Source organism: Fusarium keratoplasticum, chromosome 5, assembly GCF_025433545.1.
Source record: "Fusarium keratoplasticum isolate Fu6.1 chromosome 5, whole genome shotgun sequence".
NCBI lineage: Eukaryota > Fungi > Ascomycota > Sordariomycetes > Hypocreales > Nectriaceae > Fusarium > Fusarium keratoplasticum.
Genome location: NC_070533.1, coordinates 84926 through 100476, shown reverse-complemented (window position 1 = coordinate 100476; position 15551 = coordinate 84926). Strand labels below are relative to the sequence as shown.

The 15551-nt window shown below is 50.8% G+C and overlaps 4 protein-coding genes and 2 pseudogenes across 6 annotated transcripts, besides 2 other annotated features; 2 read left to right on the top strand and 4 right to left on the bottom strand.

Annotated features, from left to right (window-relative positions):
- Nucleotides 1–63: 63 nt before the first annotated feature.
- On the top strand, nucleotides 64–1208 carry NCS57_00670500 (uncharacterized protein). Its single transcript, XM_053056584.1, has 3 exons — nucleotides 64–159; nucleotides 206–413; nucleotides 463–1208. Exons 1-3 carry the CDS (start codon nucleotides 143–145, stop codon nucleotides 508–510), a joined length of 273 nt encoding a protein of 90 aa, XP_052912779.1. The 5' UTR covers nucleotides 64–142; the 3' UTR covers nucleotides 511–1208.
- Nucleotides 1209–1983: 775 nt separating this feature from the next.
- On the top strand, nucleotides 1984–2806 carry NCS57_00670400 (uncharacterized protein; the record flags this gene model as incomplete). The annotated part of the gene is made up of 3 exons (XM_053056583.1): nucleotides 1984–2211; nucleotides 2265–2563; nucleotides 2614–2806. The coding sequence occupies exons 1-3, from the start codon at nucleotides 2029–2031 to the stop codon at nucleotides 2804–2806; spliced, it is 675 nt and encodes a 224-aa protein (XP_052912778.1). The 5' UTR covers nucleotides 1984–2028.
- Nucleotides 2807–2863: 57 nt separating this feature from the next.
- Nucleotides 2864–4290, bottom strand: NCS57_00670300 (annotated as a pseudogene). Its single transcript has 2 exons — nucleotides 3784–4290; nucleotides 2864–3733 (listed from the first exon to the last, which is right to left on the bottom strand).
- Nucleotides 2864–4290: a sequence feature.
- Nucleotides 4291–4957: 667 nt separating this feature from the next.
- Nucleotides 4958–6653, bottom strand: NCS57_00670200 (uncharacterized protein; the record flags this gene model as incomplete). The annotated part of the gene is made up of 3 exons (XM_053056582.1): nucleotides 4958–6355; nucleotides 6410–6537; nucleotides 6587–6653. The coding sequence occupies 3 exons, from the start codon at nucleotides 6651–6653 to the stop codon at nucleotides 4958–4960; spliced, it is 1593 nt and encodes a 530-aa protein (XP_052912777.1).
- Nucleotides 6654–9493: 2840 nt separating this feature from the next.
- Nucleotides 9494–10320, bottom strand: NCS57_00670100 (uncharacterized protein; the record flags this gene model as incomplete). Its single annotated transcript, XM_053056581.1, has 3 exons — nucleotides 9494–10042; nucleotides 10100–10226; nucleotides 10277–10320. 3 exons carry the CDS (start codon nucleotides 10318–10320, stop codon nucleotides 9494–9496), a joined length of 720 nt encoding a protein of 239 aa, XP_052912776.1.
- Nucleotides 10321–12803: 2483 nt separating this feature from the next.
- On the bottom strand, nucleotides 12804–14302 carry NCS57_00670000 (annotated as a pseudogene). The gene is made up of 2 exons: nucleotides 14239–14302; nucleotides 12804–14128 (listed from the first exon to the last, which is right to left on the bottom strand).
- Nucleotides 12804–14302: a sequence feature.
- Nucleotides 14303–15551: the final 1249 nt, after the last annotated feature.

Below are 15551 nucleotides of genomic sequence, written 5' to 3'. Positions count from 1 at the left end.
CATCCGTTGAACCCAAGCATCCCCCACCACCTCTTTCTCTTCTGTCTCCTTCGCTCCCTAGCAATGGCAGACGAGTACAAAGAGCACCGTCAATGTCAGACTTGTTACGTTCAATTTCCAACAAACGAACAGCTTCGCGCCCATGTTGAGGATTACCGAGTCAGTAGCGCCCCATGAGTTGAGTCTGGCTTTAATAACCAACCAGTCGCGTGAACGGCTGCTTCTCGCAGAATTGGAGCGGTGCCGAATGCATTTGGCTGCACTGGATAATACCAGCGGTGAGGAGGAGGAAGAAGAAGAAGACGAACCGGGGTCTTCTTCTCAATCAAACCCGCTTCTGTGCCCGTTCAAATCATGCAGCCGGATCGAGCCGTACACAACCAGAGGGAACCTCGTGCGGCATTGCAAGACGCGTATGTCTCCTTGCTTTGCGTTATTAGCGTTGCTAAACATGAACTACAGATGTCGATTGTTTTGAGATGTGTCCCTTCTGTCACGAATATTTTGTGAAAGTCAACCAATATGACAGACACAACCACAATAGCAGCCCTCATGACCCAAAGAGCATTTTCATGGAGGAAAGGACGATCAATCTCAATGCGACTGTCAGTAAGAAGCTAGACCAATGGCTGGAGCATCGCAGCGCTAGAAAAAGAAAGCAAGTATTTCCAGCTTCAGGGTCGGCACAGAAGAAAATCAAGAATACTCCTATTTCCGATGCGTGCAAAGATCTGTCACGCCAACCCGGTAAATCTACGACAACAGCAACGGCAACAGCAACGGAAACTGAAATGGAAACGAATGGCCAATTGGGAAATTCTGCATGCAGAACGCTTACGACTTCGTGCCAAACCGATCAGGCACTCGACGAGATGATCTCGATCAGAGATTTGGGTGATGGAGGTTTACCCTATCCTTCTTGGCACAGTATTGATGGTGAGCAGTCATTTGGTCACCCAGCCACAAGTACAACTACAAACAATGAGTGGGCACTGGGTGAGTGGGCATTTGCTAGTACAGCCATGAACACGGCAACAAACGAGTATCCCCTGGGCGAATGGGCCTTTGCTGATACAATCATGGGTGCGACTACAAATGAGTGTGTGTCAGGGGATTGGGCATTCGCTCACGCGGATGCAAGTGCAGCATCAAACAATGGTTGGATACTGGCTTCCACAGCTGCGAGCATGCATACAGACGACAACTAGTCGGCGCTACTTAAAGCAGCTCCATGATTATGTTGTGTTCTCACTTTTTTTTCAGATGGTGTCAAGGCCGGGACTTGGTAATGATAGTGCTCCATTTGGGCGATGAAGGCGCCGCAGTAAATCAAATCTTTGGCCACCGAAGATGAACAACTTTGGGAAATCGCCTTCTCAGCTTGCCTATTCCCAAACAAGAGTAAAATGGAACAATGCGCGAATTGTCCAGGGTCGCCACCATTAAGTCGTTCCGTCAAACTTAGGTCCAGTGGAACTACTTGAAGTCAGTGATGGAGGAGGAAACAGCCCGCCTTAAGCATACCTCGCTCTTAGCAACTCTTCATTTGCTACAAGTGTGAGACTGGCCCTGGCCGTAAACAGCACCGCATTGGGAGCATTGAACTTGGTTGTTGGACGAAGGCATGGTTGTTCGAGGTACAAATCCAACTAGGATGTTCGGTATTGATTCGTTGGGTTCGGCGTGTAGGGAAGAGTCTGATTGTACGAGCTTATTGAAGAGAGACAGCTTGAAGAAGCCGGAAAGGCATGACTTTATACCTGGATGATGTTTCCTGTCGACGCTGTTGAGCGGGGTGTTGCCTACAAGGCAGCCGTTGTTCGCCTTTCACAACTCGGTGATGCCAACGGCAGCCCGAACAACGGCAAGGAAGTGCGATGGCAAGCTGACACTGTGTGGAGACGGGGCACAAGGGTGCTCCTGAAAGTGTGATCAGGTGGCGCATTACCCCTCCTTCACGGACTTCGAGCTTCTCCCCACGTTCTCGACTTCCCGCGAAATTTTGTCGCTCGGACTCAGCACCACTTGATGGCATCGACCACGTTTGTCCTCGAAGACGCAATCAAGGCGATCGCAGCGAATGGCTTCTATCATATAGAAGACCCCGCAGTAGGTCAGCGCATCGCGGAGATGGAGAAGAACAAACATCAGTTCTCGACCACCTCTACAGCGGGCCTGGAATTCTACCGTGACAACGTACATGAGGACCAGGTCAGTCAACTCTCCAAGAATAGCCCTTCGCGATTACACTCTGATATCGGCAGCGCATTCGTTCTATCCTCGAAGACTCCTTTGATTGGTGTGCTCTTGGAGATTACCGGAGAATCCAGGAGGACCGAGGGCACATCTTCCAGCTCAGGAGGGGTGGTGCAAAGGCCGACGTTCTCGTTGTTCAGCTATGGAAGGATGAATGCCGAGGGATCTATTGGCGCGGTTCTCACAGAGTACCACGTGAGACGTTAGAGAGTGTTCGTGCCGCGAATCGTATGTGGGAAGTCGCGTCTGCGAGATTGGAACGGGCCGGCTGCCAACCTATACCGCTCGATTTTCAAACAAGTGGCTTGTCAGTCAACCATTCCCTATCAAAAAAGACGGTTGCTAACCAACCCGCAGAGTCATCATGGATGCACGGATTGCCTTCGAAACGGATCACGGGTCTCCGGTCACTTGTTCCTTCGCTCCATTATATCAGTTAAGAAGCTGGCCAAAACTCATCCCTCCTAAAACTGAAGATTCGGATAAACTGGTGGAGGAACTACAGGGCGATAGAGTGGGAGTGTACTTTGCAACAGAGAATGAGGGTTAGAGGTTTGGGAAAAGACGATGTTAAAGAGCTGGTCGCTATTCAGCAACGATTTTGCCATCATGGGCACACCTGTTCCAGTCCCAGACTTCTACCATGGTTACCTACAGTAGTAGCTTCTCGTATGAGCTTATATGACATATTCTCAACATACTGTTTGGATCTCTCAACATCAAACCCGAATGCCAGTCGCACCATCTCCCTGACGAAGTCCTCATCCTGCTCTGGTGAGTCTCCAAGCCTAGAAAAACAAGCATAAATCCTGGATGCCGCACTCTCCAACACCTCTGCGAATCTACCGCCGAGGCATAGTCCTTCCTGGTGAAGTTTTGCTTCGGCATCCTGGAACTGGGTGCGGTATAACCGCCTGGCGAGGGCCTGTCGTGATATATTCTTGTGCGCGAGATGCTGAGGATTATCTAAGATGTTTTTGATCCTCTCATCCGGCCATAACAGTGGAAAAGGCATCGGGTAGTGATTTACTTGCCAAGGGGCAGTTTGAGCGAACTCCCAATCGATGACGGCCAGGAAGTTCAAATCATCGTCGACTATAATGTTTTGGGTGCCGAGGTCCATGTGATTAAGGGGATATTTTGCGTGAGGCGCTTGAAATAGTGTCGTAGACCGTACAATGTCAACGAAAACCAACGCACCGAGCTTGCGGAAGTGCGACAGGTTTTTACCTGTACTGCCATCCGAGGAGTTCGCCCGGTATAAAGCTGCTTCTCCAAGAGCAGTGAAGTACTCGATAGCGTTAGAGAAAGGTCCTTGTGACATAAATCCTTCCGCTGCAGCGGAAGACAACTTGTCGATGATGGGCTCTCCTGTTTTTGTTATGGCGGAGATGGACCCGATCAGTGGATATGATAAGGTTGCTAGCGACGTTTGGATCATTGTCCACTGAGCCATGATATGCTGTTGCTTTGCAAACTAGGACATGTTAGAATCCTCTGAGGCAACAAGAGAAAAGATTCACAGACCGACAAACTGCAAAGGTCTGGCACCATATCTTGCAGCGTGTTCCCATAAAAGCCTTCTATAAGCATGTAGACAGCGCCAGCATCGGCGGCGAGCTGTGATCCGGGACCTTCGTAGGCGTATACGCGAGGCACAACCACGGTCGGGAGCCTCTGTCTCACGAAACGCATTGTAGAAACCTCGCACGCGATCGAATATTGTTCGTCCGTTTCGTTCACTGTTGGTAGAGTGTCAGGGTGGCGAGGCAATCGAACACGTGCGATGATAAGACTGTCGTCCTCAGCGACCATCTCAAAGCAGATCCAATACTGCCCTGCCGAAAACGGCTCGCTCATACTGAATTTCTGGCCTTTGATGAGCTCGGCATGATGCAGAAGCACGCCTTTGTCCAGCTTGGCAAGCAATCCCACCAATCGCTCTTTCATGCCGTTGTAGTCCCAGCCGTCGAATGATGTCCATCTTGTGCTTGGGGCAATTCTCGACATATTAAGTCTGCTGGGTTCCCAATGCTGTGAGGCTCACAATAACGCAACTGCTAATGTGAGAAGTAGTGATGATGAGATGGAGAAAGTTTGTGAATCACACGGTCCCGGGAAAATTACATAAGAGCGGCGGCGGCAGATCATTTAGCCGGTGCGGAAGTCTCGAGCGGATGCGGGGCCCGGCCACGTTTCAGAGCTTGCATTGCTTTGTGGCGGAATGGCAGTGCTTGGTTTCAACCGCCACGTCAACTAGCTAGAAAAGGGTCATTGTTCGGTCAGATAAGAAGCAGGCTTCGATCGGTGTTGAAGTGAGCGTCGTTGACATCCATGAGACAGCAACGTCGAACAAGTCTCGCCCCGGGGTCACATGAGGTCTGCCTCAGGCAACAAACATTAGATCCTACTGAAGCTGTTTCGAACGGGCACATTCGGCCTCGTGTCCAGACTTAAGAGGGGGGCAGGGGCTTTCTCATCTAGATTAGATTAGCTGGAGATTACGAAGTTGCTCGTCTCCGACTTCCCTGCCACTCATTTATTTTGCCCCTTGTACTGTTAAGATTCTTCATTAAACACCAGGGTGTTTCGGCATGCCAAGGCACTGCTAGGGATGAAGCTACGTAGCGGTAATCAAGTATGTAGTTACTAGAACTGAACCCGTTTGCACCTCTCAACTCCACGTGGAACCAAAACGTCACTACTTCCTGCCTTTCCTCCTCTTGGCCGCCCCTGGATCTGTAAAAGAAGTGCCTGGAGTACCCTTTTCCTGTCCCGCATCGCCCGAGTGGCTGTCCTGCTCAACAGGTAATGACACGGTGTCAGCATCCAACTGCGACAAATGATGGCTTTCCAAGTCCTGGGAAAGACCTGTCTCTGAAAGCGACAGGACATCGAAGTCCAAGTTGGCCGGCAACTGGTTGATAGCAGAGCAAATGTTCTTGAAGTGAGCGGGCATCCATGTGTCGTAGACGTTCTTCGTGAAACGATACGCTGTCCACTTCTCCTTGCCATCTAGTGCTGTGAAAGAAAACTCATGGATTGGATGGCGGTAATACTTGGTCTTCTTCCCATCCATCACGGGATAGTGACCGTAGATTCGCACTGACCTATGGTCATGCGAGATGGAGAACGCGAGAATCTGTCGGTGGATCTCGCCCTCACGCTTCACAGCACGAAAAAGCTCGGCAACGGCCCGTACCGCAAGGGTCATGCTGTGAGCGTTCTGGCGGTCCGCCACGTCCAGCGCTGCGGCGCCGCACTTCACCTCGCACGTTAGGAATGGGAAGTACATGTAGTACGTGCCCATAAAGAGGGATTGGTCTCCAGCGATAAAGTCGCCAAGGAATGGAGACAGCTTGGCGAGCTGGTCGTCGGTGAATGCCTCGCGTCTAAAGCCCACAGAGTAGTCGGGTTGGGGACGAGTCCCAGTCAACGGGATCGAGTTGTTCCAGCCCTCATTGACGCTCTCTATCAAGATGTCAAGGTGCTTGGCGCCGAATGTGGCAAGACTCTCGGCCGAGGGAACGATAAGCCGAGTGATGTCTTGAATAACTCGGGCCTCATTTCTATTATGGATCTTTTGGCAAGTGGATTCGAAAACATCGTCGCGGAATAGCGAATCCTCAGGAACCGCTTGGGTCGTCTCAAATAAAGTCCTAGTAAGACCTTTGCTTGCGCTGGTAATATCCAGGTTGGACTTAACCATGAAACTGCCTTTGGTCCCTAGTAGGGTCTCATAGCGCGGATCTCGGTAGGGTGCACTCTTCTCTTCCCTCGGCTTCTGATCGCTGGGTGTCGTGGACGTGGCAGAATTTGATCGCTTGCGGACAAGAGACGACGAGGACCTTTTTCGGGCAAGTAAATGCTCCATGTCGAGTTTAAAGTATTCTTGCGGCCACTGCCCTTCTCTCGCCCAAAAATCGATCGGGTTGGCCGGCTCGTATGTGCCGCCGTTGTTGGTCGGGGGTGTGTCGGAAGTATTCTCCACAAGAGTCAATCTAGGAGATCGCCGAGGCCTCTTCTGAGGGGAGTTAAGGTCGCGATCGAGTGCGTCGACGGGTCGTTTCGTGCCACGCTCGCCAGGTGTCGCGGAACCCTTTGATGACTTAGTTTCGGTGCCTGCACAGTGGTAAAGATAGGAATGCCGTACCTGTCGAGATAGAGTCTTCTTGGTTGGAGATGGATACGGTTGATCGCATCCAGTGAGCTCGGGAGCTAGTCGCTGGTGGAGACGGGTCGTGCGACGGGCGCTTTTCTGGATTCCTTGGGGTCGCTTTCCTGTTTATCATCAGCGAGGATATCGCTCGGCGCTTCATGAAACAAGTACCTTGATCTTTTGGCGCCGACGATGTGCGCCCCTTCTGGGCGGCTAACTGTGCTCGAGTATGAGCCATGGCGACGAGAATGCCGGGGAGCGACGAGATGTTGAATTTATGTGGATGCAGTCTTTGGCGCAGTCCAGAAGACCAGCATCCGTCAGCCAACAGTTAGGCGCCTCAGCCACATCACGTGGAGTCGGACTGCCCCGCTCCGTTGCAATCGCAGATCCGCTACGAAAATCAAGGGGCTTTAATATCGGGGGGTCTTCTGGGACTCTCACAACGAATTGGAATTGCATCCGCCATGGTGAATGGGATGCTCTCAACACGGGAGAGATGAAAAGGACTGAGAAATCGAGATTTCGCTTTCGCGCAGCAGTTCCACCCAGGCCCCCCGGCCCCACCAGGCTTAGCTACCGCCGGAAAAGCTTTATTCCATAATTCTTCGTCAGCCTCTATCTCGATGGCCTCGAATGACCTCATCAGCGATATTTCCCAGACGAGGATTTTTCGAGAGAAGACCGATCAGACCTGAAGTCATACTGATTCTGCCACAATACACCGCTTCAGGCAACAGCCAGTCATTCGTGCGTGTTCTCGTTGAAACCTGGCGGCTAATCATCGGGTCAGCTAGGCAGCTAGGCAGCGATTGTCAGAAGATGGTTGGGCTCGGCGCACGGGAAATTCATGTAGAAAGACATAATTGGCTGGCTGGTCGATCACGTTTGTCAGACAAAAGGACCCTGTCAGCCAAAAGTTCAGTCTCCCGCTTCGCTCACCAGTCTTACTCTTTGATCATAACCTAATCGTCTGGATGAGCAGCATGCTCCGAAGTGGTCGTGCAAGTGTGCAAGTGTGCAATTGTGCAATTTGGACATTACCTCAACTTCGGCATTGTTGCCTGACAAAGCCCTGGCCGGCTGATCGTATCATTGGCCAAGTTTGAACGGGTCCGTTGAGACCGTCGTTGAGTCACATCGCGTCAGACAGCTTCCTTTTATGCCTTCCCGCCAGCGCGTATCGGCATACCCACCCTTTCTCGAGGGTGTGTGTCCTATCACCCAAGCGATCATAGATGCAGTAACAATCCGCTTTTCAAACCATTAAAACACTTACCAGCTGCCTTGAGGGTTCGTATTCCTAACCGCCCAGGCAGCTTTGGAATTGCCTGTTGGTATAACTTGCTCAACCAACGAGACCAGCTAAACCAACAGTCAATTCCAAGGCTGCCTGGGCGGTTAGGAACACGAACTCTCAAGGCAGCTGCCAACCAACGTTTGTCAATGTCATTTCGAATCATGGTTATATGTTATAAATCTCACCTTGGGATCGAATCTAGTTAATACACTTTTTGCCATCTTTTTATATCTACGACCAGTCAACGTTTAATCCCAGGCCATGCCTAGCAATGATGCCCTCGCGTCGGACGATCCAATAGCTCTGGTCGTAATGCCTAACGAGCCACCGCCCGTTCACGGCGCATTCTGTGGTACAGCGTCGTCGCTGGTGCCACCTGGTCCCCTAGATGAAGGAGAAGATCCAGGTCTTTGAGTTAGATCTGCTTCGTGACAGTCAATATCTCATCAGCAATGTTCACGTTCATGATCGATTAGCCTAGACATTTAAAGTCAGATGAAATTCTATCTATTCACTGCACGAAAAACCCCCCGCATTCGCGTGGCTGCACTGGGAAAACCCTTTGGGAAAACCAGTGCTGGGGGTTGAGAGAGGCTCGTCTTCCGATCCGAAACCCAGTGGAACCGAATCACCTCTTGACCACGATCTCCGAATCCTGCGCCCAACTTCTGAAAGACCAAGGAAACCCTGTGTTCAGGCTTGCCATCCCTCCGAGTGGCTCAAAGAAAGATGGCTGATCGCCATTTCCTGACCAAAAACCCGCTATTTTTCCTCATCCTGCGCTTATGTTTGACAACCAGGCCACTTCCTCTACCTCGCGAAGCTAACTCGCCAGTGGTATCACAACTTGATGACATCGACAACGGCACGAGCGGGAATGCGATGCAGGAAAATATACTCGAATTCAGAGTTGTTCCAGGCTTTACTGGGAATCCAACATCCTAGAGTCTCTGCGAGCCTACGGACGTTGCGATACTCTACCCTGTGATCTGCTCTGCTGATATCGATGATAATGATAGTGACATTCTTCCTGCCTCGTCTCTTTCTTCTCAATGCCTCTTCGTATGCGACTTGATAGTCATCGTACGTTGAGATAAAAGGCGTCTTGGTTCGGTTCGACCAGTCAATATGGCTGCGAAGGTGTCTTGTCAGTTGTGCACGCTTGTGGATTTGTCTCGCACCAAAGTCCACCCGGGATTTCACATCTCCCGCACGCACGCCTTTGCCTGCAGTGGCTCGAGCCTGAGAACATTCATCCTCGACACGATACTTGTATCTACCCGTCATGATGTCCCTCAGAGCGCAGTTTTGAGTAAAATGGAATCGAGGACGAACACGGAGATGGTGATATGTAACGTGCATGAAGCCCGGGAGTGATACGCGACGCGTCGATCCAAAACGGGCCCAAACGTCACGTGCTCCTGTGATGCTGGTCCGCCTCAGGCATGAAGGTCTCAATACTTAAAAAAATTAAAAAAAAAAAAAGGCCGAAGGTCAGCTCGACGCCGAGTCCTCTTTTAGCATGTGCTGCGCCCTAAACTGCTTGTCCCACAACCGCCTCTATTCCCACGACCATCTCTATCCTAGGACTATTAAAGGTTCAGGACCACCGCCGTCCCACCACCGCCTCCATTTCCTTCGTCCTCTCCGTCCCAAGACCACCGATATCCCATGACCGCCTCTATCCCACCACCGCTTCTGTCCCACCACTATCGATATCCTAGACCCTACTAAGTCGGCTGGCCTGTACTGATCCGTTCGCGCCGGCAATACGCAATTTAGTCCTCGATTCGGTAAGGGCTCCAATCTGAACGCTTGGTAGAGCAGCTTGGACAGTAGTAAGCCATCCCCGAGAATTCACCACGAAACTTGTGGTCGCATGAAGGGCATTCATAGCGTTGTGTGTTCGTCGAGGGCTTGCCACAAAGAAAAGGAATCAGATCAGCGGCAAAGTCAGGCGTCTTCCTAAGAAGATCACAGAAACCGTCGTGCCCCAAGAGCTTGTCAATATTCTTTTGAGAGGTCTCCACGGCCAAGTCGCGAAGTCCCCTATCTGCTGAAGGGGTAGACTCGTAGACCACGGCGATGGCAAGTGGGAAGTCATCCATGCTCCAACCAGTAGTGATGGCCACGCCAAACTTGTCCTTAGAACATGCTTTAAGCGCCGGAACGTCGTACTTGTCGGCAATCTGGTAGACTTGAGCGTCATATACCATAGTGGAAGTGCCGTAGATGTTGCTGTAGTCAAATGAATACATGAAACGAAGCATCGCTTCCACAACGCTTGCGTCGAAATCTTTAATTTCGATCTTCTTTTCCGAGCTTTCCTTCAATACGATAAGCAGCGAATCATTTTTCAAGGGACTTCTGAGAAACTGTCGTACCTTCCAGTTGCCGTTCAGCGCTGTTGCGAAGTATTTCGAGTGGGCGGACAAGATCACCCTGTGGACCTTGAACTCCTGGCCATTGCAGACAACAACAGCATCGGAGAGAGTATCAGTGTTGTAGTAGCTGGCAACTGTATTAGAAGGCGCAACTGATGCTCAGACGGCCTACCATACTCTTTCAATGAGGAGAGAAATCTCTCGAGCTCCTGAGGCGCCATTGGGATGGAGCTTCTGGATAAGGGGTGGATCGAGCAGCAGGTTCTCCGACCTTCAAGTCATCAATGGCTGGCAGTGGCGCTGGAGGCGGAGGCAGTGGCGCTGGAGGCGGAGGCAGTGGTGGCGGAAACGCTCTTTTGCCCCGCTTCTTTTTCATGTCCAGAGTGGACAGATCAAAGGTGATTTAACAGGAGACCGGTCCCCTACGGGGTCCGCCAATGCCTTTTCGGAACGAGTTGAGAGCTTGAGAAGTAAGGCGCTTAAAAGTAAGGTGCTTACAAGGGCTGGTGGCGTCTGTGTGTGACCAGTTTTATTTGCCGTTTGCGCGCACAGGCTCTGGCTTACTACTCAGACCCCGCATTCGACAGCATTGTAGTTTAACGCTGCTTCATGTCTTATTTCTTTACAGTATTGAGCACTTGCACCTACCGCTCCAAAAACAACATGCTCTTTGTAAAGTCTAGGGTGGGGTCATCTAAGTACATGGCTCTACCTCATAAGCAGATGTTTTGTCAGAATTAGGCCTTCTTTTGGGTGCGTAAGCAATTTCTGGCTGAGCAAATGAGGTACTGAGAAGTACCGCTGCTGCCTGGAAGTCTGGGGCGCGAATCCGGGGAAGTGGAGACAGGTTGGCAGTGTGAGTCATATGTACTGCCACTGATACGTCATCAAGAAAGTACATCGATATGCACGCTGTCAGTCATAGACAAGCGTGTACACAGTGTTCATGTGTACATATGCTGGGCATGTGGAGCCATCTTCTATTTACAAGGGTTATTTTAGGAGAGGAAGCTGCAAGCAGTGATCGGAATGGTCCGGTATGGTATGGTATGAGGGTCAAACCATACCATACCGACTGCTTACATAATGACCGGTAAGACCATACCGGTAAGACCAGTAATACCGCCAAGACTTTTGTCACGCGTAAAGGGTATCACGTGACAAAATGAATTTCTCCTTACAACCAGGGCAGATCGATTTTCTTCATTTTCGTTTTACCTCTACGTTACGTCCTATACACAGGTCTCTTAATTGAACCATCAAGCGGCCCTCTATCGATCTGAATTGCCAACAATGACGAAGAAGAAGGTGACGCGGTTTCAGAAAATAAGAGCAATCATGTAACTAGGTAGCCTTTCCATAGAAGAAAAGCTTGCAGAAGAAGATTAAAATGTATGAAATTAAGAAAATCGTTTTTATTGAGATTTCCTCTATCGATTCATGTAATTCTTTTACCGTGCATCCTTGTGGTGGATATGGAATGGGCGCCGGTTACGATGTCGAGAAAGGATCGTAGGTGCGGGCAATGACGTAGGAGTGTTGAGAGATGTTGACGTTGAGCGTGTCGCCAACGAGGACGGCTATGTGGGGAATGGAGATCCCATGATACTGATGCACCAAATCAAGCGAGGTTTTGTATACACTAGCCTGCTAGACTAGCCAATTTAGTCTAGATTCTAACCAGTTCCCGCCGCTAAGTGCTTTACCTCGGCCTATTTTTAGCGTTACTGGTATGACTTGGTATACCGGTAATACCATGGTATCGAGATTTCCTCAAACCATACCAAGTCTTGGCGGTATATACCATACCAATACCAACTCATACCGGACCATTCCGATCACTGGCTGCAAGTGCTCGATACTGTACCTTTGGCATCCAATTTATTCAATCTGAATCTTCCTCAAGAGGTAGTATTGAATGATTCCCCATGACTATTGATTACTCGAAATGGGATAACACACGGACACGGATTCAGAACCAGAAATTTCGCCTCCGTCAGCCCCTACGCGCCAAGCTCCTCCTCCAGTAGCCCCACAATCAAGTGCACCAGCTACAGCAGCGCCAGTCACAAGCAGTACACCAGGATCCATCCAAGCCGTCATCGTCCGATGCGATGTTGAGAGAATCAGATTCGCACCTTGGTCCGTGACAATGATCCAGGTAGATCATCCCGTCTTCTCCAATTACACTCCCCCCGTCCCGAGACTCATCGAGGTTCCGCTGGTCTTTCACCGTGTTGGCACTCAGTCCGCAAACCGGGCCGACCTCGACAACCAAATGATCACGTATGTCAACATCGACGATGAATCCGGGTTTGCGTCCTCGGAGTGGCGTTCCTGCGATGAGGAAGGAGCCCTCTCCACAGAAAGCAAAGGCCGAACTGGGGAAAAGGCGACACCCTTTCGGCGGCGGCCCAGATGCTTCGCCATCTAAACGCACCAAGGATTCTTCGTCTGGTAGAGAGGCGAATGATAGTGGGGTAGAGGCCAGGGACGACGGGAGAAAAATTACCGAGAGAAATGATTGATGGCATGGTTTTAGATTGGTATTACGATCGTATAATTATGACGGCAATAGTGTTTCCTTTCCATTCATAAATGACAGGTTAAACCTAATTATCGTCGTTACTTTTATGCCCGTGTTGTGCTCTGACCTCTTAATATCCCATTCCCGCGGACCAGACAATCTATGTGTTCTGCAGGCCTAGGTTGCACAACAACTCAGTTGTTTAACGTTCTTTACGAAGCCCAATGCAGCTAACTTCCAAGCCTCGTTCCACGTTAGATATGGGTGGAACATTGCGGCGACCTCGGTCGCTCTAACCCTGTGGCGTATACAAAGTGCCGCCTCCATGACCAGTTCTCCACCTTCTTCTGCCAGAACCCTTGCCCCAATGATGGTGTCATCCGCTTTGCTCCGGATGAGTGTTACGAATCCCCGAGTCTCCTGTTGAACGATAGCGCGAGGGAGCAGAGAGAGTGGGATGGAGGAAGCATCGGCATCAATCCCGGCGGCGTGAGCTTCAGCCAAATCCAGACCAACGCCCGCAACGGCAGGAGACGTGAAAACAACCCATGGAACGACCGAATAGTCCATCTTTTCCTCCTTTTTGCCGTTAAGCGATGCAAGTGAATTAGCTGCTGCTAGTTTACCTGCTGCAGCGGCCGTGTAGACATATTGCGGCGAGTCGGCGACGCAATCACCTGCAGCGTAAACTCCAGGGACCGACGTCTCTAGTGTAGCCGAAACAACAAATCCACCATGTGGTGTGTCGGATAGTTGGATGGGGATATCTGAGACATGCGCTGTATTTGCTCTTCGGCCAGTTGCAAGGAACAGCCTGGACGCGGAAAATTGCCGATTGGAGCCACCGGCATTGGCAGTCAGAGTGACTCTGCCATCATCTGAAGCCACAATGGAGACAATGTCGAGTCCCGTCACAACCTCAATGCCTTCTCCTTGCAGGTACCCAGCAAGGGCAGTACCTATATCATCTCCAATGTGAGAAAGTATTCGTGCGGATCGCTGTAGTAGTGTCACCCGCGAGCCCAGCCGCGCGAACATTTGTGCAGCCTCAACTGCCACGTACCCCCCACCAAGCACGATAAGAGAGTCCGGGCGAGACGTCTGAAAATACGCTGTTTCGTTCGTGAGGTAATTGATCTTTGCCAAGTCGTTAGTGAGTCCACTTGGAAGGCTGTTGTGGACACCGGTCGCCAGTATCACTCGATCCGCGATCAATTCTTGAGATGGGCTCTCATCGGTAACCCTTTCACGGACAGCAACCGCCAGGAGGCCGTCTTTGCGTGTGAGTGTTCCATATCCTTCGATATATTTGACATTATCCAAACCAGCAATAACTTTGGCGTACTTCTCCTGGCGAAGGCTCTCAGTTAAGGCATGGTTTTGCGCAGTAAGTGCGGCGAAGTCGGTGACTCGGTCAAGAGCGTTAGAGAAGCCGCGATATGGTGGCTTGGCATTATGGGGACTGCTAATGTGGGATGCTTGGATAAGAAACTTCGAAGGGACTGGGGAGAATGGTAAGGCATAGGATTGGATTTGGGGGGACGCTAGACGGGACAAACAAACCACAGCCAACATTCACACAGCAACCTCCCATGGGTAAGCCTTTATTCACGATATGGACAGATTCTGCCAAAGGCGCTGCCGTAGTAGCCGCTGCGAAGGCAGCTGAGCCGCCACCTACAGTTATGTTAGGTATGGCCCATTGGATCGTGGACTATGGCCTCAGAACGTACCAATTATTACTAGCCGGCCATATTGCTCGTTTGCACATGTGCTTCTATTGCATTGGTTCGTAGCCATTGGTGAAGAGGCGGTCAAAGTGCGAATCTGGAAGGGTGGAAATGTGAAGCGCTGAGAATGAAGCTAGCTTTGTCCATTGGACTGAGTCTCATTTTAAAGAGCAGTACGCAGACAGATGACGTATATGGTTACGTGGAAGATTTACGGACTTAGCCTCATGCAGTACAGGCTGTTGCTTTTTGCATTTTCGGGTGGGGCTTGCGCTCAAGTCAGGGTACCATAGTAGACCAGTGTAGAAGATGATTCCAAAGCACACGAACAGTGCCAGGAAAATGGGGCCGGGGGCCGGCACGTGCCAGTCAAAAACCTCAGGTTCGCCAAGTCTCCGCAAAAAGATTCCTAAGAAATCAGGGAGGCAGCGATTTTGCCGCTAAGAGGTTTTTGATGGTGCGAACGTTGCACGCGGTGAACAAGCAGCTTTGCAGGCTCCGCGGCCGGATTTCGGGGGGATCCCCATGGTCTTTTGTCTGCGGAGACTTCCAGCACGACAAGTCCCATGCCCTGTGGAAGAGGTTCACGACGGTCGTCATGCTCGACGAACAGCTGCGCGCTCCGATTCGCAGAGCCTGCTGGCTGAGGTTGGTAGCCAGGCATGCCGGTGGGCTGCTGATTGCTGTGGCGCGGTGTGGCTTAAAAACAGTGGCGCGGGGATCGTGGTGAAGAGGTTGTGGTGCAGGCATCTCGCACGGATCATCCGGTGGCCCGAGTTTACGAAGGAGGGCGCGGAAGAAAGAACCTTTCGTTCCTCAAGACACCTCGCACAAGCCAGGTTACTTAGGGACCACCCATGTCTCTGCGTTTTTTGCTTTTCCTTCTTTTCTCTCGTCCAGGAGCTACAACCTACCCCATTACTTGGCACAGTACAAAATGGCCCCTCGACTCACTTCCGAAAAAAGAAGGAACATAGAGCTAATTGTCAGATACGCGTGTTCATATCATGGAGATAGATGATCAGAAGACGGAGAAGTATATATGGAATATGGAGAAAACCGGGAATTATTGATTGATGATGATGATGATAATGATCATGTCTGTGACTGATCTGTAGATGTGTGTTGTGTGTTCCTTTTCCTTTTTGTTCTCCGCTCTCCGTCCTCGTCTCTGGTTCTGACAAGGCGAGGCCAA